The 27,577-nt window shown below is 48.6% G+C and overlaps 1 protein-coding gene across 1 annotated transcript in view; it reads left to right on the forward strand.

Annotated features, from left to right (window-relative positions):
• Positions 1-22,831, forward strand: part of PLXDC1 (plexin domain containing 1) — a 66,488-nt gene extending 43,657 nt beyond the window's left edge. Inside the window, exons 8-14 of the mRNA XM_003414684.3 lie at positions 2,859-2,954; positions 7,481-7,562; positions 11,122-11,182; positions 12,766-12,901; positions 18,974-19,009; positions 21,217-21,377; positions 22,712-22,831. Of these exons, the coding sequence (XP_003414732.1) occupies positions 2,859-2,954; positions 7,481-7,562; positions 11,122-11,182; positions 12,766-12,901; positions 18,974-19,009; positions 21,217-21,377; positions 22,712-22,831 (692 nt within the window). The remainder of the gene's footprint in view (positions 1-2,858; positions 2,955-7,480; positions 7,563-11,121; positions 11,183-12,765; positions 12,902-18,973; positions 19,010-21,216; positions 21,378-22,711) is intronic.
• Positions 22,832-27,577: the final 4,746 nt, after the last annotated feature.

Consider the following 27,577-nt stretch of genomic DNA (forward strand, 5'->3'; position numbering starts at 1 on the left):
TGCCCAAGGGTGAAAGAAGGCTTCAAGGAGGAGATGTCTTTTGATCCAAACCTTGAAGGATAAGGCAGATAACGGAAGAAAGATTTACATTAGATTCTAGACTCCATGGCCTCAGGTACTGTTTTAGTTATCTAGTGCTGTGACAACAGGAATACCAAAAGTGGATAGCTTTAACAGATTTATTCTTTCATAGTATAGGAGGCTAGAAGTCCGAATTCAGGGTGCCAGCTCCAGGGGAAGACTATCTCTATATTGGTTTTGGGTGAAGGTCCTTGTTATCAATCTTCCCCTGGCATGGGAGCTTCTCTGTGCAGGAACCCCAGGTCCAAAGGACACGCTCCACTCCCAGTGCTTCTTTCTTCATGGCATGAGCTCCCTCTCTCTCTGCTCAATTCTCTCTCCTTTTACCTCTTGTAAGATGAGAAGTGATGCAGGCCACATCCCAGGGAAACTCCCCTTTATATCTGACCAGGGCTGTGACCTAAGTAAGGGTGTTGTATCCTACCCTAATCCTCTTTAACATAACCTAATCTTGCCTCATTAACGACAGGCAGAGATTAGGATTTACAACACATATGAAAATGACATCAGATCATAAAATGGAGGACAACCACACAATTCTGGGAATCACGGCCTAGCCATAGCCAAGTTGACACCTACTTTGGGGGAATACAATGCAATCCATGACAGTCACCTTGGAAAGCAAGAGATGGGAGACCTGGAGCTTCACACTTATTTTTTATCCTATTATATTTTGGTGCTAAAAGGGGTGATTTTTCAGAAGGGGAGATGGTGGGCAGGGATAGAGCTGTGGAAGGCCAGCTGGAACTTCCCCATCCTCCTCCTAGACTTTTACAGCTGCCCAGCTCACTCAAGGCCCAGCCACCTTCTCATAGCCTTGGTGTGTCATACAAGGAGGGCTCTGCCAGCACATATCGGTCTTTGTGCAAACTCAAAATTGGTGGCCTTTCTGGGGAGATGAATAACGAAAAGGTGCTCTTCCTCACCACAATCTATTTCAGACCCCACTCCACCCTTGGTAAGGGGCTTCTCCTGCATCAGAGATCTGTATATCTGTGTGTGAGTATGTCAGGGAGGGGGGTTCTGTGAGCCTCACTCCCTAAGCCTTTGATGAAGGGTTCTTTCCTCCCTAAGACCAAGATAACCCTGTAGACATCTATCTCTCTCAGACTGGGGGTTGTTGGGATGTTGGTGTAATTATTTATTTTTAAAGGGAAAAGATGTAAATATTTACTTTGGATACTTGTTAGAAACACTAACAAGGATACTACAAGCAGGGGTGTGCTGGAGATGTTTGTACAAATTCGAGAGAGCTGACTGAGCACGTCTCTTCCTAACTCTGTGTGCAGTGACTCCCATCTGGTAGCTTGAAATTGAGCATCACAGGAATATTTACACTACAGAAATTGGCAACCACTATAAATCAAGATCCTCCATCCTCTAGTTGTTAAACATTTATCTACATACCACTGACCATAGTCTTCTATGACTTTGACTTTCTGGAGCTGCACTGAGTGTTGAGGCCTGAGCCTCTGCCAAAACAAAACAAAAAAAAACCACCACCCCATAAATGTAGTATAATTAGTCCATTTTTGAATGAGGCTCACAGAACTTGAGTCTCTTGTCCAACATCACACAGGTGATCTGACAGCAGCTACTCTGGGCTTCCCTATCCTGTGTGGACACACTCTTGATGTAGGCTTCTCTTTCCCTGTTCTCTGGTAGTAGATGAGCCCTCTAGTGGCCGGTGAATGGGTAGGGCCGCGTTTCAGGCCCGGGCCTGGAAGCGGGGCTGGGCAGACCTAACACAAAGTGGCTTTTTTCCCTGTGGAAAAACTCATTCACAAGGCTCAGAAGCTGGCTAGCTGCCTTTCAGATTTGAAGGAAACCTACTCCAAGTCCTGGTTTCTTGGGTGGGTGTGAGTGTTGTGTTGGGAAATGTCAGAGCATCTCAGGTTGCTGTTTTAGCGAAGGACTTTTCATTTATAATCCCAGTTTTTTTCCTCCCAAGGATGTTGTAGCATGTGTTCCTGTCTCTCCACTTCACAGACAAGAAACTGAGGCCCAAATGACTTGCTTAAGGGTATTCAGCAAGTCAGGAGCAGAACTGGAATCAGAACTTGGGCCTCCTGACTCTGAGGCCCAACAGGAAATTCCTGCAGGGACCAAGGCAGGGCTTAAACGTGGCCTTGGATCTAACTTGGGCCTCTATCCAGGGGGGTTGAGGTGCTCCAAGGTCAGCCTGTCCATCTGCAGACATATGCAGAGTGCTGACTATGGGCCAGGTTCAGGACTAGATGCTCACAGTCCAGGGTTTCCCACCCTCCATACAGACCCTGATGTCCACACAATGTGGTAAGTGCTGTGGGAGAAGGACCTCTAGCATGAGTGGGGAGGAGAAGAGAGCTGGTTGAGGAGGGTTCTCAGAGGAAGCGGACCTTGACCTGAATCTGGAAGGACGAGTTAGACAAGAAGGGAAGGGGTGGAAGAACATTATGGACCAAGGGAACAACAGTGTGAAGGTACAGAAGCATGTGGAAACATGGGGTCCCCTATGTCCTGACCCAGGAGCAGCCAGGCTTCTGTGTTGAGTAGGTTAACCTGCTTATAACAACACTGTCCTTTCAAAGTCAACTGGCCAGTCCTCCTGTCTCCATGCAGCTTTTCAACATCATTATCCCAGACTGATGGGTTGACTTCCTGCCCTCAGCGGCTACATACTAACCCTGTGTTCCCCTTGCTGTAATCTCTTGCTCCACTTTTCAGGCTTCAGGTACAGGCCTCAAAGACCCGTGGCCACAAGATGCCCCTGATGACAGGCTGTGCTTCTGTTTCAGAATCTAGGCGAAGGACCATCTTTGAATACCACCGTGTTGAGCTGGACCCCAGCAAAGTCACTAGCACATCAGCTGTGGAGTTTACCCCGTTGCCAAGTGAGTAGGGTCATTCCCACCGATGGGAGCATTCTGCTGTCCTAGAAAGAGTGAGGACTTTGGAGCCAAGCAGACTAGGCTCAGTTCCCAGGCCTGCTACTGCTCCTTGTGTGGGTGCAGCCACTTAATCTTTTCTGGACCTCCATTTCTCATCTGTAAAATAGGTCTATCAACACCTCCCTCCCAGAGGAAGTAAGAGTTAGAACCACATTAGGTAGTATTCAGAACGTAAATGGCATCGCTGACACTGATACATCCCAGGCCTGAGGTATGGTTTGTGTGTGATATATGACAGGTATTATTACTATTGACACATAATTGAAACCCAGGAAAGGTATATTTCTGAGAACCACTGGACTGAAACTCCAGGAAAAGTAGTTCAGGAAGAAAATCAGTCCATGTGTTTGTCACTGTATTTTCCTTAGATAGGAAGGGTCTGCGTTACGGCAGTGGGTTTTGGTTATGGGAAGGGAGGGACACTGGAGTCCACCAGCAGGAAGCAACGAAAGGATTTAGTCAGCAGCCCTCTAAGACCCATGACATCCCTGGCCCTCTCCTCCCTCTGCACCCACTTACCTACGATTGAAGGTACCTGCATGCCCTCACGGCAGAGGTTTCTCTGCTGGTGTAGACCTTGAGGAATCGGGGTTGAGTGGTCTTTGGGGAGTGGTCACAGTAGCTAGGGAGAGTGAGGGAAAGGAGGATGCACTCCCATTTTCATCTTTTTTAAAGAGCATTTTAATTTCTTCTCCTGTCTCGTGGAAATGCCAGCGTTGCTCTGAAGCCATGGCCTTCTCCCTGCTTTCTGTGGCGTTTCTTGCCTCTCTTTTTCCCCCTTCTTCTTCCCTGGAAGTTCTGGGAGCAGGGGGATGGAGAGACAGGAGGAAGAAATTCTGGAATGTTAGCCCTGTCCTTGGTGTCCTCCCTGGAGAAGAGAATGGACCCAGGTACCATGGAGTCACAGGGCTGAGACCCCGTGCAGGTCACAGCTGCCCCCCAGCCCCCAGTCACCCTCCATCTAGGCAGGAGGCCAGAGAATTAGGGGTTCCTCAAGGACAGATGAAAGCAAACCTCAAGTCCTAAGACTTGAATGAAACTGTATTTAGGAGCAAGGACATCCAAGGGCAGGGCTAACTGCTGGGCAGAAATACCAAGAAAGATGTGAAACATCCTGGGAATGCATTTCTGGGACACTCTGTCTGTACATCTAAGCCACTTGCTACCCCACTAGTGGATTTTGAGAGAATTTAATAGCATGCAGGATGTCTGAAATGCAGATGAGAAATAAAGGTCAGTGGGTTTTATGATACCCCTTGAGCTCCCAGTACTTTTTCTCACGGCCAATTTCACTGGAGCCTTTTAAGGAGCCTCCAGAGTCACTGGAAATGACTAGGTTGTGGGTGCAGCTGGTTGGGGAGGGGAGGTTAGTGCTATCAAGATGGTGATTTAAGTCCCTGGAGTCCAGTTAGCTTTGCCCTGAGAAACCTCTCTGAATCTGAATCTTTCCCCCGTATCATTGGGGGTGAGGGGAGGAATTTAGCCAAGATGCTTGGAATTGTTTCTCCACAGGTGTCGCTATGTTATCTCTAAGCCATCACACTCCTTAGCTGATTCCTCCTGGTCCCTCCTCTAAGTAAGAGGCCTGTGAGACAGTACCCTGGGGTGAGGGTGGGATTTGGGGCAGGGAAACCTCCAAAGAAGCCTTAAGGCTAAGAGCTCAGACTCTAGGCTCTGACAGACCTGAATTCACACTCAGACCTGCCACTCTTCACTCCATGACTCTCTCCAAGCCTCAGTTTCCTCCTCTGTGAAACACGGATAACAAAAGCATCTATGTGTCATTTCAATAAACATTTGGTAACTGCCTGCCATGTACTGGGCACTAGTCTAGACTCCCCAGATACAACAGGGAGGAAAATAACCAGAGAGCTCTTGTTCAGGTCAGTCCCTGTTTATTTCCTGCTGATAACTTTCCATCAACCCTTCCAGGGTCTCAAAACCCTGCTAAACAAAAGAACATGGTGTGACCAACAGCCAAAGTCTCCCACAAAGCTATAGAAGGTGACCACACCATGCCCACAACAGTTTTTCTCCTACTTAGCAAGTGCTGGCTCCTAGCCACCATCTTGTTGGGGGTCCGTGGAATGCAAATTGGCCTCCCTAATGAAGGGATTGTGGCATAGCTGCATGGAAACTCACACCCAGTAAAAGAAATGCATGTAAGGTGCATGTAAGGCTAATTGAATGAGAGGTCATTTTTCTGTAGTTAGTGGTCACTTCTTGCTGCTATTAACATGCTCTGTTCTGCTGCATGTAAGATGAGCCCTTATTATATAGCACACAGTTATTCTGGTTGAGCCCCTGTCTGTCCTTGCAATAAAATGCATGGGCTTTATGACAGCTCTTGCCACTCAGAGGTCATCCTGGTTCCCTTAATTGGGCATCATTCAAGTGCAAGTGAACAACTCTTCAAATCCAATCCCCATGCCACCTGTTCCCTGGGCCTCTCTGTTCCTTCACTGTCAGGCTGGTGCCAGAAGGGGTCCATGCACCCTCCAGCAACCCGCTCCCCTGCCCTGATGCTCTCACACTCAGTCCTGCCCAGGTTGGGCTCCAGCTGTTGTTGCTCCCTCTTCACTCCTACCGCCTTCCCCCCTCTCCACTCTCTATTTTCAGGAACACGCCTGGGACATGCTCCTCCCCAGACCTCTGCACACAGGGTCTCTTCTGCCTGGATTTCTTTTAGGAGAGCTGCAGGGCTCTCTTCTTCCCTTCTCCTTGGTCTCTGCCCAAATGTCACTTCCTCCAAGAGGCCTTTCTCAATCTGTGCCACCGCATCCCTCACTGCCATCCTGCCTCCCTGTTCTGTTTTCTCACTGTCCTTCTCCCCACTAGACACCCTAGTGTAGATTTATTTATCTCTCAGTGTATGTGGTGACTGTCTCCTCCATGAGACTTCAGCTCCATGTGGGCAGGCCTTCTGTCTTTCCTGTTCAACACTGTAGCTTCCACACCTGGCAAAGTGCCTGGCCCATGGTAGGTGCTCAATAAATACTCATTGGATGAATGAATGAGTGAGTGAATGAAAACTATTTCGGTTTATTGAGTGGATTGAATAAGACAATAGTCAGTGATAACCAGTAACGTTTATTGGGCACCCACCATGAGTCCAGCACTATTATGCTCTCTAGGTATGATCTCATTTCACCCTCACAACAATAGATAGATGGACTGATAATATCACTATCCCTCTTTTAAAAGTAAGGTGGCTGAGGCATTGAGAGGACAAGGAACTTCCCCAAGTAAGACTTAGGCGTGGAAGAGCAGAGGTCAAAGCACACTCCCTGTGGTTGCTCATTTCCAAGAACAGAGAAAGAAGAGAGGAGTGGGACTGCGTACACCTAGTTTACACACAGAGGCTTAGCTCTCCAGGAGAAGGGCGTGAGGAGATGGGGAGAGACCAGGAGTGGGATTCCGACAGCAACCCCTCCACGTGGACCTCCGCTCTGAAACATTAGGAGTGGGAATAAGTGCTCCCAGCTAGCAGGGCTTCATGCCCTGGATGGGGTTAAAACCAGATTTTTTTTTTTTTTTGGCTTTAACAAAGAGAAACTTATTCTTTCACAGTCTAGGAAGCTAGAAGTCTGAATTAGGGTGCCAGCTCCAGGGTAAGGCTTTCTCTCTCTGTCGGCTCTGGGGGAAGGTCCTTGTCATCAATCTTTCCCTGGTCCAGGAGCTTCTCTGCACGGGGACCCTGAGTCGAAAGGATGCGCTCTGCTCCCAGCTCAGCTTTTTTGGTGGTGGGAGGTCCCCTAAACAAGAATATCTTAAAAATTCCCTTTCAACCCTGTGATTGTAGCCAATTATTTGGAAATATAATGATATTTCCCATATGAGATGAAATCCCATTGTACATGCTATAGCACCCTCATGTGATAGGCCTCATCACAATTATAATTATGTAGTTATTTTTATTAGATTATCTGTTTATGGCCTGTCTGTCCACATGATTATAAACTCCAAGAAGGCAGGGACCAGGACTTTTTGCTGAATTCCTAGCACCAGCTCAGGGCCTGACCCTCTGGTGACTGAAGGAAGGATGGATGGATGGGTGGATGGATGAATGGGTGTGTGGGTGGGAGGGAAGGAGGGATGGAGGGAGAAAGGAAAGGATAGATTAGGGCTGGACTCGAGTAAAGTTGGCATTAATGCCCTCTAAGGCCCCCGATAGAGCCCTGGTGGGGCAAGGGTTAAGCGTTTGGCTGCTAACCAAATGGCTGGCAGTTCAAATCCATTGCTCCTTGAAAACCCAAGGGGGCAGTTCTGTTGTGTCCTATAGGGTTGCTATAGGGTCTCTATGAGTTGGAATTGACTCTATGGCAACGAGTTTAGTTTTTTTGTTTTAAGGCCCCCAGTAAGTCAGAGGCTCAGTGAGCACCCAGCGTTTGGGAAAACTGTGCCCTTTGTGCCTGTGAGGGAGTGGAAGAGAACCTGGCATTGAGGGTTCATTGCCTTCTCTCTTGTAGCCTGCCTGCAGCATCAGAGCTGTGACGCCTGCATGTCCTCGGACCTGACCTTCAACTGCAGCTGGTGCCATGTCCTCCAGAGGTTAGTGCCTGGCTTGCCCTCTGGTTCCCACAGGCAGACTGTGGGGGAGGGGCAGAGGGTGGCACAGTTCCACTCCCTGCCTCGACCTCTTGGCTGGTCCCATTGTAAGCGGTTTGCCAACATGAGGGTGTCTCTGGCCAGTGCCACCCTGACCCTTAGGATAACAGTGTCACAGAAGTGGACTTCTCCCTGAGGCATGGACTTATCGAGGTGGTTGTGTGGTAGAGTGTGGCCTATGGCAATGCCAGGCTTTTGGGAGATTCTCCTCACATCTGGGAAAAGGGAGGGATGTCCCTCCACAGGGCATGGTTTCTCAAAGAATGGTCCACAGCTACAGGCATCCCAGAATCCCATGTTAAACATGCTGATTCCTGGGTTCCACTCCAGGCCCTTTGCATCAGAATCTCATGGAGAAAACCCCAGGGGCCTGCGTTTTAACACGGTGCCTCATCTGCAAACAAGCGTGAGAACCATAGCCTTAGAGACAGGGTATGAGCCAAAGAGCCACTGCCTCTGGGCTAGAGCCCCATGAGTGCAAACCACCACCTCAAGATTATTCTCAGGTTGCAACAGGGTTTCCTGAAAACCAGAGGATGGAAATTGCAGGCGTCCATGGAAAGTTGGGGGAAGCTACCAAGTTGTGTTTGCTTGGTGTGGGGAACAGAGAAAATTCTGGATGAGATTCAAGTTCAGGGATAATGTTCTGAAATCCAACTCATCTTCCACTTCTTGATCTGAAATCACTTCCTCACAGATTAGAATCAGAATTCAAGCTCTGTTCTCCTGGCCAAGATGAATAAATGGCAGGAGCAAAAAAAAAAAAAAGTTTCTTTTAGGACCAGGACTCTGGTGAGAGTGGGAAGCCCTATGAACTCCAAGAGCATTTTAGGCAATCTTGCAAATTGCAAAATTACAGAGTCTTCCAGTTCTCATGCAGCTGCCATTCATCCGTCAGCATTTCCTTTGCTCCTCTCCAATCTCCTGGTGCACAAATAGAAGCTCTTGCTGCTCCAGGCTGCCTGCCTAGCACACGGGACACAGCACTGGGCTGGGAAGGAAATGGTGGGGGGAGGCTCAACTTAGAACCCCAGTGTTCTTCCCACCAGCTGTGCTTATATTCACTCTCTGGGAGCCTCAGTTTGTTTTCCCTTTAAAGTGGGCTGAGGTTATGTGGTTAAGGAAAGGTGGGTGAGGCATGCACCATTATTTTAATTCCTCAACTACCAAGCAGCATATCTGCAAAGCACTCAGGACCCTTTGCATGAAAGATTCGGAGCCTCAGAGAAGATACATAGGGCAAACCTAGGTTGGTTCTTCATGGAGCAGAGTTTTTTAAAGAGTGGTCCGAAGACTGCAAGCATCCCAGGACCATCTGGAGGACTTGTTAAAAATGGGGATCCCTGGGCCCCATCCCAGACCCACTGAATATAAACTTCTGGGACCAGGATTCTGAGAATCTGATTTTTAAAGTAGTTCATCTTGTGCACTTTCAAGTTTGAAAACGATTGTCTTAGCGACAGAGAGATGACCTTGGATGAGCCCTGGAATCCTGGGGCTGGCTGCCACTGCGTGACTCAGCATCCAGCAAGAGCTGAGCCATGAGAACCATGAAATGGGTCAGATGAAAACAAAATCCTCACATTGACACAACCCCCACTTAACATATCTGCCCAAACCCAGGGAATAACCAGAAGGAAAACGGAGCCAGACACCATGACAGTTTCATCAGTGTTGAGTTCAGCTCAACTTTAAGAAGTTGGTCAGCTGGGGGAAGGCCAGGGCTTCTAGCTGTGGATCTGCCTTTGCTGTGGTTGTCAGCACAGGACAGATGAGCTCCATCAGAGGCAGGGAGTGCAAGGCTCACACCATGCTGGAAACCATCCCACCGCCCCCCACCACACAACCCCCCCCCCATCAGCCTGTCCTCACTCCAGCACATACCCCTCCCTGCCAACTCTCTAGAGCTCGGCTGCAACAGAGAGCTGACCCCAGCAGGTCCCTAAAAAGCCAGAGGGCAGGACTGTGGGGCCATACAATGTGGTGTCTCCCACCAAAAGCTGCTTCCAGTCACAGCCTGGGTCCTCTGCTTTCCCATTTCCCTCCACTCATTGCCCTCCGCAGCTGCCCAGGCTTCCCCTCCTTACTCTGGGGCCAGATCTGATTCAAACAATTTCACTCCCATGGAAGGTGTCTTCCTTTCCTCCTAAGTTTTCCCCAGTGGTCCACCTTGGAGTCTAAGGGCAACCTTAACTCTGGGATTTGGCTCAGGAAATGAGAGTCATGATCCCTGTCTTAAAGCCATTGTGAGGGTCCTATGAGATGGTGCAGGAGCCTGTGGCTGGGACAGCACTTGGCACTCAGGAGGCACTCAGTGGTTGGTCATTTCACATGCCCTTCATCTTTGAGTTTGTGTTGGTTGGTTCAGGGTTTAGAAGGTGATGCTACACTGAAGGCTCAACCCATCCTTGAAAGAATCAGTTTAAAGTGCCTAAAATACCCTTTAGTCCCCCAGCCCCTAGTAGCTCCCTGTTCTGCCATTCCCCCAAGTAGTGGGCACAGAGGGTCTGAGAGAGAAGGAGCGTGTGGATGGCTCAGTCCAGCCTCCCTGCTGCAGGAAGAGCACCTCTGGGCCAAGGAGACATCTTCAGAAGGAAAGGTTGGCAATCCTTGGAAAGCCTCACCCTTTGGCCTCACCACGTCTCCCGCAGACAGGCAGGCAGCTGCTGGTGCAGGAAGCTGATGTGCCCCGCGTTGTTTCTCAGCACTGGTGGCTCGTGATGTTATTCTTCCCACACACATGTTGCTGAGCTAGATCAGGACTCGGTGGATTCCCCTGCCACCAAAGAGTAAAGAATGGAAATATAAGCATGATGCCATGAAGAGCATGCTCTGGTCCATCCTCATGCCCCCACCCCTTCCCTAAGGAAGTGCTTAATGTCCTCCAGTCCCGCTGAATCACACAGTGTCCTCTCTGGGGACCAGAGTCAGCAATTTTTAATCCCTCTAGCCTCAGGCAGGAGCCTTATTTCTGTCCTTTAATGATTGCAGTGACATGTTGGCTAAATCTGTTGATGCCCAGCTGAGTGAAGCCCAGCCAATCCCACCCCAAGCTTAGAGTGGAGCTCTGTGAATGAGCGAGTCTTCTCCAGATGAAAACATGTGTATGAATTCCTTAGATTCCCTGGATTCTTGGGAATGTCATGGCATCACAGAGTCAAAGGAACCTCAAAGGTCATTAGAGCCATGCAGCCTACCTACCATCCCACTCCCCCCATTCACCATCAGAAGCTGGGCCAGAGGGAAAGTGGGGTATAGTAATACCTCCTTCTAGAGGTTGGGTAGAGGAAGCAGGAGATCTGACTCCCATTTCTGCAGCTGCCTGGCACCAAGGGCACATGTCTAGTGGCCTTGGGGAGCTTGACCACTCCAGCCCTGAGAGGTTAGCACCCCCACCACTATTGGAGAGCTGTTACTTCAGCATATCTGAGTCAGGTGAAATGAGGGGGAGGGCTCCTCTGTCACATCCCATCACATCTCTGACTTTTTGGTCCCTCTGCAGATGCTCCAGTGGCTTTGACCGCTACCGCCAGGAGTGGCTGGCCTACGGCTGTGCCCAGGAGGTGAGAGGCAGAAATGATCTGCTGTGACCCCTGTGTCAGGCTGTGGCAGAGCAGGAGGGCTGCCAGCGGGCCCCTCCCCAGTTGGCTCTTCTGAAGGCATCTGGCCCTTGGTGAAATTCTCCCTCCACCTGGGACTTGTTTTCCAGATTGCTCTGAAGCCAGTCAGCCTTGGGAGGTTTTGGAGGCTCTGTGGGTCCCTGGGAGCCCTGCTGGTGCAGTGGTTAAGAGTTCAGCTGCTAACCAAAAGACTGACAGTTCGAATCCACCAGCCGCTCCTTGGAAACCCTATGGGGGCAGTTCTACCCTGTCCTATAGGGTCATTGTGAGTCAGAATCAACTCCACAGAAACAGGTTTTGGAATGGGTGGTCCCTGAGGAGGCCCTGGGTGGTGCAAACAATTAAGTACTCACCTACCAGCTGAAAGGTTGCTGATTCAAACCCACCCAGAAGAACCTCAGAAGAAAGGCCTGCTTCTGAAAGATCACAGTCATGAAAACCCTATGGAGTACAGTTCTACTCTGCAACACATGGGGTCACCATGAGTCAGAATCAACTCAACGGCAGCTGGGTTTTTTCTGTGTGTGTGTGTATTCCCTGAGATAAGCACTTCTGGAGACTTGGCCTTAACCGGGCCGTGCTCCGGGAACTTTGCATCTGTGCAGAGGGTACACTGGATGCGGTCTGAGCCACAGCTGGGTCCTCTGGGGAGGCTGTGCATCTGGTGATGTTAATGAAATGCTGGCCACGGCTCCAGCCCTCGGGCTTTTGAGGGAGGCAGTCATTCTGGGAGTGAGCAGGGTTGTTCAAGGCACCTCCCATTTAGATACCCATACAGGTTCCTTCTCACTGCTGGAATTTTCCAAAAATTTCCACCACTTTGATTGTGGGTGGGGAACCGCCTATTCTTACACCTTATACTAACACAGACAGATCCATTCATCCACGCGTCTTTTCTTTCTTCCCTTCCTCTCTCCATCCCTTCTTTTCTTATTTGGATATTTATTTATCAAGCATATTACATGTGCCAACCATTTCACTGTGTGCTGCGCCACACTTGCTCTTATTTAATCCTAACACAACCCCAAAAGCTGCACTGATCAGAGGGGAAAACTGAGGCTCAGAGAGGTTTAGTGACTTGGCTTGCGTCTCATAGCAAGAAGGTGCTGGGCCCAGCCTTTGAACATAAACCTCTGGACCCGCAGCCGTGCTGTCTTTTTGTGGCCTTTAAAAGCATCTTGTCCCGCAGTCCACCTCTGATGCTGGCTGTTGGTACATGTTCGGATTTGCTCCATTTAAGATTGGCATCTCAGTGCCTCCCTTGAGGAAGAATTGGGGCAGCTGACAGATAAATTGCCCTGTAAGATAAGGCGCTTTCAGGATAAAGTGGAAGGCTTAAGCGCATTCAGTGCCTAGCTTTGGTTGGATTACCATGCTTGGACCATGCACTAGAATCTCCAGTTTTCTGGCCACTGAGGGATGAAAGCGCCTCACGGTCCTCCTGCTTGAGGGCTGTTTGCTGTGGGTGGCCCTCCCCACTGGCGAGGCCTCTTTCTGGGGCAGCAGTGCTGGGGTCTCTCTTGCAGGCAGAAGGCAAGACATGTGATGACTTCCAGGATGAGGACCACTACTCATCCTCCCCCGATAGCTCCTTCAGCCCCCTTGATGGAGACCTCACCACCACCTCCTCCTCCCTCTTCATCGACAGCCTCACCACGGAAGGTGAGGCCTGAACCCCTGAACCGCAGGAGTGAGAAGGGGAGGGAGAAGTCAAGGGGAAGGGCTACCCCTCTGGAGCACTCACTATCCCTGACGGGGATAGGAATAGGAATTATCTCATGGAATTAATTATCTCATGAAATAGGAATTGCTCCATATTTTACAGATGAGGGGCTTGAGTCTCAGAGAGTTTGGTCACTTGGCCCAGTCCACCGAGCTGGTGAGAAGCAGAGCCCCCTGTAGAAGGAGTGTTGTTGCACCCAGGTGCTAACCACTGTGTGGCCTATATCATGGTGGTGGGACAGAATTTACTGTGGTGGCACAAGTACTTTTAGGGGCAGGTAAAGGGAAAAACTAATGTCCCAGCCCAGTGCCAGACATTTTGTATACTTTATCTTAGTTAATTTTAATAGTATCCCTCATAGAACCCTGTGAGGTCTTATCATCCCTATAGCAGATATGAACTCAGTCCACACACTCAGATGTGAGAGAAAAAGATTGCCTGATTTTTCTGTAACTTAACCTCATTTCTGTTTCTCAGCCCCTTCTTGGCTAGAGTGGTGGGAAATTCCACCTCAGCCATTCATTCTCGGGCTGGCTCCCTTCTCCTATGACCCAGCATAGGCGGAGGGCCAGGGTGGGGCCACTGTGTCCTCCATCTTGGATCAGTGCTGATCTACCCCTGCGTCTTCAGGCCTGGCTATCCCCAGGAGCTTCTCTGCCACCTCCTAGCTTGGGGGTCTAAGTTGAAACCACCTGAGTTCCATCGCCTGGAGACAGCAGGCAGCACCCCATCTCAGGGAAGCCCATGCCTGCCATTGGAAGGCCCCACACAGGCCCCTCCAGTCCTAGGAACCTCAAGTCTCTCCCTTCTTCCTTCCTCCCCACCCCAGGATTCTTTGACTTTCTCTGGGACAGTACTCTCTCTTAGGCTTTTTTGAGGCACCACATCTAGATTTGAAAGCCCGTTTTCCTTAGGCTAAGACTGAAAGACACATGGGCTCTCACCACCTCCTGAGGCAGTGAGCACAGAGTCAAATACCTGCTTGGAAGGGGTGAATGGAAAAGAGGACAGGCGAGAAGAAAAAATTAGTTAATATTTCAAAACATTATTCAGTCACAATCTCATTTCATAGATAAAGAAACAGGCTTATAAGGGGCAAAGTAGGTTATCAGGGTCACATGAGAAGTATGTGGTGGGATGTTCTTAATGTTCTTTCCTCAGCACCTCCTGCCTTTCTAAAGGGAACAGGAGAGCTAGAGCAGGAACCGGTAGATCTGGCTGGAGGGAAGCTGTGAAGGAGGGTGAGCAAATGATAGAAAGCACTAACATTTTGGGGAGACTTACTCTGTGCCAGGTAGGGTGCTAAAGTTGTGTATGCATTAATACTTAGTCTTCCTGGCAGTCCTGTACATTGATAATATTTTATTGCCATTTTATAGAGGACATGGAGCCCTGGTGGTGCAGTGGTTAAGACCTCGGCTGCTAACCAAAAGTCAGCAGTTTGAATCCACCAGCTGCTCCTAGGAAACCCCATGGGGCAGTTCTACTCTGTCCTCTAAGGTCACTATGAGTTGGAATCAACTCGATGGCAATGGGTATAGAAGAGCCACTAAGGCTCAGAGAGGTAGATGACTTTCCCAGGGTCACACAGCCAGGAAGAGGAGTCCAGTTTTGTCTGGTTCTAAAAACTGAGATCTTTCCCCTCAACCCACTGCCTTTCTCGGTGCTGAAAGAAATGAAACAGGGTCTAGGTGGCTTCTGGAGCAGGGAAAAATAGAGAAGGAGGAACAACTGAGGCAGATTGAAATGACTCCCCTCACTCTGAAGCTGCTGGTTCTGGCACAGGTATGGACTGTGCTGGTGCTGTCGGGGGAGTAAAGGAAAAAAGAGCAGGAGGAAACCTTGCCCTTGGGGGCTCATAACTGGGTCCAGGGGTGACCTTCCAGGTATGAGAAACTCCACCTGGAAGGAAGAAACCCCTGCTCAGTCACCCCTCAGTTTACCTCGTGCGTTTATTGAGGCCACGTTCTGTGCCTAGAACTAGGCTGGTGGCTGCAGACACCCTTAAAGGTTAGAACCCAGTCTTTACCTCAGGGAGTTTACTGTTTGGCTCAGCCTGAGCGTCAGAGGCCAGAAGGGTGGCTGTGGTTGGGTGTGGAGAGCTCAGGATGCAGCATTTGAGGGCCGGGTTCAAATCCTGACTTATTACCTCTAGGCCATGTGACTTTGGTCAATTACGCAGCCTTCCCAAGACTCCATTTCTCTCATGTCACTGCCTTGATGGCTGTCCCTACGTAGAAGCATCATGTCCTGTTTGCCAGTTTTATTATCAGTGTGGGTCTCCTGCCAAGCCAGGAATGTGTCTCACCTCTGTTTTGCTGTGTAATAGTCCCCAACAGAACACATTCATTAGAATAAGGGAAGACAATTATGGCTCTATGTCCTTCCAGTCCTGCAGGAGGTGGCATAGATTATCCAGTTATAAGGGGAAATTTTTTAATGAAGTTTTCCACACACACATCCAACTCTAAGGTGTCTTGGGAGGACAGGTTTCAGTCATCATTCTGTCTGTGCCATTGTAGCCACAGAGGCAGCCATGGGGTATACAGTCTATAACAGGATGATGTTTTCAATGAAGGATGCAGTGTACCACCCAGAGTACAGCAGAGTCAGAAGGCATCAGGGTGGGAGGAACAGGTTGCTGGAGAGTGCCTGGACCCCTTCTGGTACTAGCCAGGCAGGGAAGCAGAGAGGCCCAGGGAGCAGGAGGTATGGAAGCTGGATTCTAAGAGTTGTTCACTTGTAATCAAATGCTACTCACTGAAGTGACCCAGGATGTCCTCTGAGTGGCAAGAGCTGTCATAAAGCCCATGCATTTTATTGCAAGGACAGACAGGGGCTCAACCAGAATAACTGTGTGCAATATAAGGGCTCGTCTTACATGCAGCAGAACAGAAAATGTTGATAGCAGCGAGAAGTGACCACTAACTACAGAAAAATGACCACTCATTCAATAAGCCTTACATGCATTTCTTCTGCTGGGTGTGAGCTTCCATGCAGCTATGCCACAATCCCTTCATTAGGGAGCCTGATTTGCATTCCATGGACTCCCAACAAGATGGCAGCTGGGAGCCAGCTTTTGGTGAGCAGGAGAAAAGCTGTTGTGGGCACGGTGTGGTCGCCTTCTGTAGCATTGTGCGAGGGACTAGCAGTTGGTGGCGCCATGTCCTTTTGTTCAGTGGCAAGCGAGGACTGAGCTGCTACTGATCTCAGTGGTCTAGATTCGAAACAAGTTGATTCTAATCAAGTTAATTTGCCGAATGATATTTAGGGTTACTTTGGTCAGCTTTGATTACCCAATTCATTTCAACGTGCAGTAACAAAATAGACCCAGAGCTGTGTTTAAATACCATGGTTATTGAAATTCCTGACAGAAATGTACCCAAGTCTACAAATCTCTATTTATTTTGTTTTACATTCAATTTTGGGGGGCTGCTTTCTAGATTTTTTTTTTTTTTATAATTATACGGTTATTAAATAATGATTTACACAGTTCCAAATGCAAATCTACAAAACCAGGTGTATTCAAAGTTTAGTTTCTAGTTCTTTCTTCCACCTTATTCCCGCCTTCCTTATAGGGAGGCAGTTAAAAACCCAAAAAAAATTTTTTTATTGTGCTCTAAGTAAAAGTTTACAAATCAAGTCAGTATCTCATACAAAAATTTATATATACACCTTGCTATGTACTCCTAGCTGCTCTCCCTTCAATGAGACAGCACACTCCTCCTCTCCACCTTGTATTGCCCGTGTCCATTCAACCAGCTCCTCTCCCCCTCTGCCTCCTCATCTCGCCTCCAGACAGGAGCTGCCCACATAGTCTCAAGTGTCTGCTTGAGCCAAGAAGCTCACTCACCAGTATCATTTTCTGTCTTACAGTTTAGTCCGATCCCTGTCTGAAGAATTGGCTTTGGGAATGGTTCCAGGCTTGGCCTAACAGAAGGTCCAAGGACCATGACCTCTGGGGTCCTTCTGGTCTCAGTCAGACCATTAAGTCTGGTCTTTTTATGAGAATTTGAGGTCTGCATCCCACCAGTTTTAAAATTTTTTATGCTTTATTCTTCCATTATCTACTGTGATTTTTTTTTTTTACATTGTGAGATTGACTGGAAATGTATAACAGAGTAGGCACCTTGAGTGTAAACAGGTTGAGTGTAGAGGAGTGCACGGTTTCTAGGGAAACAATGGCAGCCAAGATGCTACAAAGGATACAGGTATCAAGTGCAAAGGAACACAGAGGAGGACGCAGCCATCTCTCCTCCTGGAAGCGACAGGGCCACAGCCAGGACTATGATGAGGTGAGTGAGACATTCGCCTCAGGCACAAAATTTGAGGAAGTGCCCCTCAAAAACCCCAAAAAGCAATCATTGAGATAGATAATATTTTAATGCAATTTTTTTCTTTTAAAAAAATTTATTTCTTTTTGGCGGCAATATACGTATCCAACCTTAAATCCATTCATGATTTATACATGAACGGTTCAATAATATCGGTTACGTATGCCACATGTGTCACCATTCTATCTCCGTATTATTTCATCACCATTAATTTAAGCTCTCTGACCCTTAAAGTTCTCATCTGTGCTTTTAATGCAATATTTAAAAAAATCAAAATTAATGCCAAAAAATTCTGTTATGAACAAAATGTCAGAATTTTAAATCAAAACAGGATCCAACCCTGCCGGAGCTTAACCCTCCCTCCCTCCCTCTCCTCAACCTAATCCCAGCTCTTCGGAGTTTTTTCAGTGGTGGGACTTTTTTGAAAGGGGAGTAGTGATGGGGAGAAAGGGCGCCCCCTGCAGGAGGAACAGTATATACAGCAACTCAGTTATGAAAGCAAGGGGAGGGGGGTGGACAGAGCCTCAGCTTGTTGTGGCCACAGTGTTGGATTGTGGCAGGTGACTCTTGGAAAGAAGATCAGAGAGAAACTGTGAAGGGCTTTGAACACCTGTGAAGTTCATGAGCAGAGGGGAACCAGTAAAAGTCTTTAAAATGACATGGATGCTGGAGGTGCTGGAGGGGGAACAGAAACAAAATACACACTGCAGGCCGTGAATTGTGGAATGGCTAGATATTTTTAAACTTTTGGTACTTAAAGCAATAATCTTCAGTCATCTAGAGCTTTCTCCTGACGTGGAACTCTTCTTTTCCTTGCCCCTATGAGTCTGTGGGGAAAAGAACAGGAAGGGTCAACCATTGGAACTTATTTAGAAAGCCTCAGGATACACACCTTAGGGTGTAGATAGTGTGTTGGTGTGGAAATCTGTCCTCCACAATGCAGCCCAGAGGAGGTCACCCTGCAGATATGACCTCACACACACACCCTCCTCAAACCTTTCCTTAGCTTCTCATTGCCCCTTAGGAGAATGTGCAAAGTCTTCAACTTGGCTTTCCAGACACCCTACTCTCCTGCCAACCTCATCTCTCATCAGCTCCCATTCACGTACTCTCCGCCTTCCAGCTACACTGAACTGCTTTTTATTTCTCAACTGGCCAAGTTCTGTGTGACTCTGGGCCTTTGCCTGTACTCTTCCCTCCGTCTGGAAGTCTTTTTCCCAGACCCTACCCTAGCCTCCATCTCAGTTTAGGAATCACTTCCCTCAGGAAGCCTTGACCTCCTCTATCTGTGTAAGGCACCCCAGGCAGAGCCTCATCATGCTGGATTTTAATTACCCCCCACGCCCCCATACCTGTTAACTTCTTTAAGACAGAGATGACATCTATTACCCGCTGTATCCCCAGCACCTACCCCTCGTGCCCAGCCCATAGTAAACACTCAATAAATATTTTCATAATGGATAAACACAAGACTGGGAAAAGTTGGCTTGTTAGTGGACAGCTACCATTACCTTACTGTGTGATTTTGAGCAAGTCACTTCCCATCCCTATGCTTCAGTTTCCTTGCCACTAAAATGAAAGTTTGGACTGAGCCTCCCTAAAGCGCCATTCAGACTTAAAGTGACAAAGGCCATAATGACTGCACTAATCCTGCTCCCTCTCTCCTCTCTCTTTGAGATGACACCAAGTTGAACCCCTACGCAGGAGGAGACGGTGAGTACAGAACTGCCTGCCCCTCTTGACCAGACTCGCTGCCTCTTGGACCTACTCCATAGGAGGGTGGAGCAACCACCTGGCCTCTTTATTTTTATTCCAAGTGGGGGAGGGGAGGGAGCAACAGCAGCCTAAGCATTCCAAACCTTGGGCTGGAGGGGAAGGCAGGTGGGCTTCTGGGCACAGGCCCCTAGGGTGAAGGAACATTCTACACCTAGACATTTCTCATCTCAGCCAAGAACCTCTTGTGGTTCTTCTCCCACCTCTGCCCTTGAACATTCACCACCCTGAAGTGAGTGGGAGGAGGAGGAAGGCCTGAGACAGAGCAGGTGTGGCAGTGTGGGGCACGTGGCTACAGCCTTTTATCCCCATGGGCCTCAGAGTCAATGAGGGTGTAGAGCAGCTTGTCTCCTATCAAGCTTCCTTTGATTCCCGACCTGGGTTGGCAGACAGTGTACAAAAGTTATCCACTGAAAGGGTTTGCAGGGCACCAAGTGGGATTCCCCTACCCCAGAATTACCTGGAAAGATGATCTCTTCTCTGGTGACATGAGACAGCCCCATCTACCCTGCCCTTTGCCCAGAGCCAGCTCAAGCCCTTGCTGCAACCACCAAGTTGAGTGGAGATAGAGATGGACTGGTGGTGGAGTAGAGTGGAGATGGAAATGGCCTTCACTTCCAAGTGCTGGGGACTGTTATGTAAGGGTCCAGTGGGGAAGAAAGGTTATTAATGAGGCAATTTGATTGGGTCTACCACCAGAGATGAAGCCAAGACTTCTCATAGACAGCGGTTTTGGGTGTGTGTTTGGATGGTGGGGAATGGCTGGGCCGCATTCTCCTCTGCACCATGTGCTCACCAGTGGCAACCCTGATCATCAGATCACCAGAGTCAATGTAGGCAGCAGGCTGATTGCTGACCACGTTGGAGAAGGCTAGCTTGGGGTGTGCCACCTCAACTCTCCTACTTGTTGGCAGGTAGAGGTACTAACCATGCACTGGAGTGCCTGGAGATAGGTTCTTTCCTGGGTTTCCTCTGCTCACAGAGTCCCGAGCAGAAAAAAAGGGGTGGGGAGGACAGTGATTTTGAATGCATATGATGTCCTACTAAAAATCTCCACCCCACTGTTGACTTCCATCCCCCACATTAGCTGTGTAAAAAGAACCCAATATTTCTGTTGCATACATAGTGTTCTGTCTTCTCCATCTCATTACCTCCATATTCCTTTAGGGTAGGGTAAAGAAGAAAGTAACCACCTAGGTAATATCAGGAAAATAGGCTTCTTAGTGGCTGGCACTATATTTGCATATTCTTGGGCAAGTCACTTCGCCTCTCTGCATTTCCATTACCTCAACCATGCAAGAAAGGAGTTGGACTTGATGATCTTCCAGGTTTCCATTCAGTCTATGTAAAATACTAAGCCTCCTCTTTGGGATGTATTTCAAATACTTTGGGATGTTCTTAGAGAGTGCCTGCTGGTTTATTAGCTTCCAGAGAACCTAGTTCATTCCATGGACTTTTATTGAGCTCCTACAATGGGTCCATCATTTTTTCTAAGGGCCAAAAATACAGAGATGAATAAGACACTGTCCCTGCTCTGTAGGAGGTCCCAATCTAGTGGTGGACAGTGACAAGTAATAATATGATAATTTTGATATCATAACAGCTAAGCTTTCTGTAGGTCTTCCTAGATGCCAACCATTGTCCTGAACACTTGACATGAATTATCCCATTTTAACCCCCACAAGAACCCTATGAGGTAGTTACTATTAGTGTCCTTGCTTTACAGAGAGGTTAAATAATTTTCCCAAGGTCACTCAGCTAATGAGTGATAGAGCCTGGATTCAAACCCAGGCAACCAGACTCCAGAGCCAAACTCTTAACCATCACATTCCCTTTGTGAATTCCTTAAAAGCACTTACGTGGCACGGGTATCATTGAGAACTTCTCTTACCATGATCCTTAAGAAACCTTTGGGCAACTTTTAAATGATTTTGGAAAATCACCTGAACAATGCCAAGAACAATGTGTTATGTCATAATGTTGCCACCAACTCCTGCCTTACCTTTTCACGTACTTGAAAACTAGATCCAAAGGTTCGGTCAGCTTTCATCTCTGGGACTTTTTTAGAACCCAAGACTCCTTGCCCAGCCATGCCCCAACCTTCCTTGCTCATACATTACCTCCCTGCCCTAATGGTCTCTCCACAGGCCTTCAGAACAATCTATCCCCCAAGACAAACAGTCCCCCAGTGCACCTGGGCACCATCGTGGGCATTGTGCTGGCAGTCCTCCTCGTGGCAGCCATTATCCTGGTTGGGATTTACATCAATGGCCACCCCACCTCCAATGCTGCACTCTTCTTCATCGAGGTCAGTATGGAATTTGGCCACAGGTCCTCCATCTTCTACATCAGCATGCCCAGGGCCCTTTAGTACCTGCCTCTCCCTGTCTCATCCTCACCCACCCTCTTCCTACCTGGGAAACCATCAACTTCATCCTGGCACACCTTGCACTGACTGGTGCCTTTTTAGTCATGTTAGCATCGGGTTAGTTAGGTTAATCTCAGGGCCGGCACCTCAGAACTACCTCAGCATGCCTGTCCCTGTTGAACAGCCCATCTGCTTTTGCTCCCCCATTTGTGAAAACAGAAAAGTCCACAGAGGAAAGAAAGAAGGCTGAAAGTGCCACACAGTGACCATTTAGTGACTGTGCAGCCTGTTCCTAATAGTTTATGGTCTCTCATCCCCGAATTCCAGGCTCAGTGCTTCTTCAAAGCAATAATGGAACCGAGGTCTCTGTCTTTTTGCCTGCTGTGTGGCTTTTTTAGATTGGAATTAACAATTTGTAACTGTAATGAGCATTGTGCTCCCTGGGAACTTTGATTAAGGATGCTACAGTTTTGAATGTCTCAGAATTCTGAAGAACTAGCCTGAGGTGCAGCATGGGAAGGTGGTGCAGCCCCCTTCACTCGGGCCACAAAGCTCAGCAGCTCCTGCCCCCAGACCTCCAGGCTTGGCTTCTTCCAAGCTCTTCTCATGGCATAGCTGTGGCACCCTCTGTAGTCCCCTCTGCATGGCTCATGAGCCACTGACCTCGTTACTCAGAGGCCTAGTTTTTTCCCTCCCCCTTTTTTTTTTTTTTGCTTAGGTGACCCCCATTTCTTGTGAGTCCTAGCCAATCATTCTTAAGTCTTAGCCTACCTGGGAATCACCTGGGGAACTGTAGATTCCCAGGCCACAGGGATTCTGATGGGGCAAGTCAGAGGCAAGCCCAGGAATCTGCATTCTAATAAGCCCACCAGACTCTGATTAAAAAAAGAGTCGGCAGAACCTATATTGTCTGGCGGATTGTCTTGGCATAGCCATGCGGTCCCAGATCATTCAGGCCGTCTCCCACTCCTTCACTTGCCACAGTCTTGGGTCTCTACTCAGCAAGTTGTTTTGCAGACCATGCAGTGAGGGATAAAAATGTTTTCCTTTCAAACTTCTCCCACTCCCAGCAGGTTTCTTGGTGTTCCCGGGATCACAACAGGGGGTCTTTTAGGAAGAGGGGGCCCTGTCCTTCACCTGGCTCCCAGTAGGCTCCCAGCGCTCTAGGGCCCATGTGAAAGAGAGATGCTTGGCGCTTGGTGCTTTATGCTGTCCCACAGGGGGTGGGGTCTCTGGTGGGTGCACTCACACCGCTGACTTTGTGCCCTCCACAGCGGAGACCTCACCACTGGCCGGCCATGAAGTTCCGAAACCACCCCAACCACTCCACCTACACGGAAGTGGAGCCCTCGGGCCACGAGAAGGAGGGCTTTGTGGAGGCCGAGCAGTGCTGAGAGCGGCCAGGTCTCCCCTTTGAAGGGTAGGAAAGGAGGAAGACCTGGGGACCTCAGAGCAAAGAAGAGAAGCGGCTTTTCTTGGCCTCCTCTGAACATACCCGAGACTGGGAAGATAAGACAGTGGTGTATAGGGGCCAGAGCTACAGTGTGATTGTCACACCCCAGATATTCAAGCAGGAGCGGAAAAGCAGCCCCTGATTTTGAAGCAGGGTTGTTTTTAAGGAACAATAACTTAATCTTATCCTCTTTTGATGTAAGAGGTCTCCCCTTTCTAGGTCCCTCAGTGGTCTATTCTGCATCTGACCCAGAGGGCCCCTCCCACCTGGAGATACTCAGACACCCTGCTCCTGGTCACCCAAAGCCCCTGCATATGGCATAAGATAAATAAAATCCAGATTGGGGCCGCTGCATCCCAGGGTCCATAGACTTGAGAGCTGGTCCTCTGGCTATGGACTCAGCGTATCTAGCTCCAGCTTCTGTTGCCCTAAAGGCCGAAGAAAGAAATCTTTCCATCTGCTAACCCCAGGTACGGCTGCTGTTAGCCCTGTGGCAAACCGCTGAATGGCCTGTCGTCTACCAAAAGAAAGCCAAATGAAAGGGGAGAAAAGAACTTGTGGGGAAAATTGCATTTTTAGGCTTTGCTCTCTCACCTTGTCCTTTCTGCTGAGAACCAGTACTTCCGCCTGCAACACGTGTGTAGCTGGCATCACAGGCATCGCCCCAACCTGCAGCCCAGCCTCCAACCTGCGAGTCATGCTGTGCACAGCCCCAGAGAGTCAGTGTTTGATGATGTGGGGCTCTTTATTTCAGTGTCACACTGGGTGGCCATTTTACTTACTAGCCCCTTCTGCTGTCAGTTTCAGAGAGGACCACCAAAAACCAAAAAACCCAAACCAGTTGCTGTTGAGTCAGCTCCAACTCATGGTGACCCCACGTGTGTCAGAGTAGAACTGTGATCCATAGAGTTTTCAATGGCTGGTTTTTCAATGGCTGGAAGTAGATCACCAGGCCTTTCTTCCAAGGCACCTCTGGGTGGACTTGAACCTCAAACCTTTCGGTTAGAAGCCAAGTGTGTTAACACTTTACACCACCCAGAGACTCCAAAAACAGGGCGTGCCTAATTGATGTTTTTCCTCCTTTGAGCTGGATTTTTATAGCACTTCAAGAAAAATAGGGTGGCTAGATGGTTTCTTGAGACATACCAACAAGGGCAGTTCAGTTAGATTCTGTTGAGAAGCAAAACCCCCCAAAGTGGATGGAACAGAAGAAGCTGATGAGGGAGTTTCATTTAGCAGGAAATCTCTGCCTCTGCTGGAAGGGACTTCCTACACAAGCCCTTGACCTAGAAAGTTGCTTCCGTCTCCCCAGCTCTGCAAGAAGGTTTCGGTGCAGGGTGTTCAGGCTCTGAAATTTAACTTGGTTTTAAGGGAGTTCTGTCCCTGTGAGAAGTTGGGGCTCCTCCTGAAGAGCATTTAAAATTGAAATCTACAGCTCATCCTCACTCAGAGTAAAAAATATCAGCAGCAAACAAATGTCAAATCGCAGCCTCTGCTTAGTCATGCCCTCTCTATGCTGTCATGAGGGACACTGCAAAAGAGAGAAGTCAGTTTAAGCACAAGGCATCCCAGGCTGGGGGTAGGCAGTCTGCAAACAATCAAGACACGTCCTCAGGAGGACGCTATTGACAATCAGAGTAGGATAGGTGCTGGACCTCTCAGATAGATGCTTCATGGATCAGAGGAGGGAGAGCTTCCGGGAGAGGAGCTAGGGCAGGGGAGCAGAAAAAAGACAATGCCCCAAAGACAGTGGGGTTCTTTTCAAGCTTCTAAAGAAAACCCTGGTAGCATAGTGGATAAGTGCCACGGCTGCTAACCAAGAGGTCAACAGTTTGAATCTGCCAGGTGCTCTATGGGGCAGTTCTACGGCAGTTCTACTCTGTCCTGTAGGGTCGCTATGAGTTGGAATCTACTCGATGGCAGTGGGTTTAAAGGACAAAAGGTCTGTAACAGAGCTCTTGTTAGGAGAGACGCACAGTCAGTGACCTGGGCTCCTAGCACTTCCGGCCGGAGGGTGCTCTTTGCTTTTGCCCTACCAGCAAGGCATCCGTGACCTTTATGTGTCTAAAATGGCCAGTGGGGCAGTTCCTGTTGTGGCTAAATGCAATGCATAGCCCCATTTTTCCCTCTCCCAAACTTCATCACACCTCTCCCCAATGGGAGCTCAGCCAACCATCCCGGATCCTGAAGGGAGATAACACAGAGAGTGTAGAAAGGCTCAGTGATGTGGCGAGGCCCCTGCCAAAGGCCAGTACCCACTACAGGTGGAGAAGGAAAGTGCTTGGTGGCTCTGGCCCAGGCCAGAGCAAGCCTGGATGATCCCGCAGTACAAGTGGCCTGAGAAGCAGAACTATTTGACAGCTGGCAGCCTGGTTTGTTTACAACAAAAAGAACTAAAGATGTATCACTAAGAGAGGCCTTTGGACGTGAAAAGCCTCTGGATTTCTCTAGCCAAAACACTTAGACCCAAGAAATAGAGCCAAACATAGAGTTAATGTCTTCATGATCCCTGATGAGATATGTGTTTCTGAGACAGACCTGAGTTTTACTCTAAGGTTTATAGCAGGTGAACTGGGTAGCTATGGAGAGTGACTCATTTCTAGAGTGAGTAACCAGACGAAGATGCAGGGGTCTTGTGGTCAAGCCTCCAAGTTTGGCTAAGTCTAGCAAGGCAAAGTAGTACTTCACATACTGTGGATGGTCAAGTGCAGAGCATTTCCAGACTTCCAGGCCTCTCACCCCTACAGGCACGTACCATCTCCAAAAGGAAAGCAGGTGGTTGGCTGGCAGCTTCCCCACACGGTGTCTTATAAGCACCCTCACAGTGAACCCACAGTGGAAGGTTGGGGACCCATGATGTTCATCACTGGGACAGGAAGCTTCAACGCTGTGAAATCGGACTGTGGGGAGTTTTCCTGTTGTACAGAGAGATCAGAAGGTCTCTGGAAGGCTCTGTTTTGTATCAGAACTCAAAAGAACCAACAAAAAAATGGGAATGAGAAACACAGAGGCTGAGTACGAGAGGGGACTCTATGGAAAAGGCTGTAAGCACAACTTCATTCTTCTTCGACTGGTTACTCCTAGATTTGTGGACCTGTTCATTGAAGTTCCAGGGGTTTCTGATTCTAGAACACAAGCATGAGCCCAGTCATCAACCCCAACACCCAGGAGTGCCCCGGGTAGCAGATGGGCTTTCCAGGCTTGGCCAACAGGCCACCTCCCTTCAGCCGTAATTAGGCATCACCTGATTACCCCAGCAGGCCTCAGGACTCGAGGTCACTTCAGGCCTCAACCTGGAGCCTGAGCTCAGAAATGTCCTTGGGTCACTATTAGAGGTTCTTGGCGAACCAATTAAAACAATTTTTTTGTAATTTTTGTGTTTTACCATAATGTATCATGCACATACATACGCATACATTTTATAGCTAAAAACATTGGACAAGGCTGTATCTATGCTCAGCCTGTAACTTGATTTGTTAAATTAAGACAGTGGCAAAAGCTGCCAGCCAACCACACTGTAAAGCAGAGTGTTCACCACTTTAGCTGACCATTCATCTGGTTGTAGGCAGGGTTAAGACCCTCTTCTCTGGGTCCTGGAACAGGAGCATTGGAGTTGGAGGCTTGCACAGAGGACTGACCAGAGGCTGTGCCCAGACTCCATGGCCATGAGAACGGACACCAGGAGTCAATGTCACAGTTAAAATGCATTCTCTCACCAAAAACCTACCTGAACTTCCAGCACAATTAGAAGGATCTGGGGACTGAGGGCACTCTGTTATTGTTAGGGGCCATTGAGTTGGTTTTCCACCCCATGTGACAGAGTAGAACTGCCCCATATGGTTTTCTAGGCTGTATCTTTATGGGAACAGATTGCCAGGTTTTCCCCCACAGAGCTGCTGGGTGGGTTTGAACCACCAACCTTTCATTTTGGTGGCTCTGAACCGTTGTGTCACCAGAGCTCCCTGAAGGCACCCTAGTTGTCCTAAATGCTGTGTATTCACATATTTAGTGTGAATTCTCTGCATGGGTTCTCAGTGTTAATAATAAAAGGAAACCTTTTTCCACTGCTGCTGTGTGCAAAATAAAGTGCAAAGGATTTGGGGTGACATTCTGCAAATTGCTGCACAACCTTAGTCCTGGTTATTGCTCATCTCTGACATTCTCACTAAGTACCTGCCCTTAGGAGGACAGGAACAACCTCCAGCAATCCATCCACCAGGAGCGCTTTTCCCAACCACCTGCCCCCACCTCCATCAGAGACACCTGGAAAGAGATCTCAACTATTTGCTTATTTGGGTTTGTAAATCCCTAGAAGTAAACCTCATGGATTTTTAATCCCCTATCTAAAGACACAAAATAAATCTGAGTAAAGTGATGATGTCACATTTCTGGGTACTTTGCATTCAAACAACTTTAGCACCCTCATTTGTTTTTATTATTTTGCGTGCGTATTTTGCTCACGAACCACGAGTATGCAAACCAAAAAAAAAGAGGAAAACTTTGAATCCCTCACAACCAAAATCAACTATGCCAAACTTCAGGCTCCAAACAAGCCAATTAATAAATGAACATACTGTGTTTGCCAAGTAAAGAGGAAAGTGTCGGGAAAGACGATGTGAACTCGTGGAGAAAGCACTGCGCTACGCAGGGAGTTGGCGTCAGAGACCAGGCTGTGGCCCCATCTCTG

The sequence above is a fragment of the Loxodonta africana genome, chromosome 18 (assembly GCF_030014295.1).
Source record: "Loxodonta africana isolate mLoxAfr1 chromosome 18, mLoxAfr1.hap2, whole genome shotgun sequence".
NCBI lineage: Eukaryota > Metazoa > Chordata > Mammalia > Proboscidea > Elephantidae > Loxodonta > Loxodonta africana.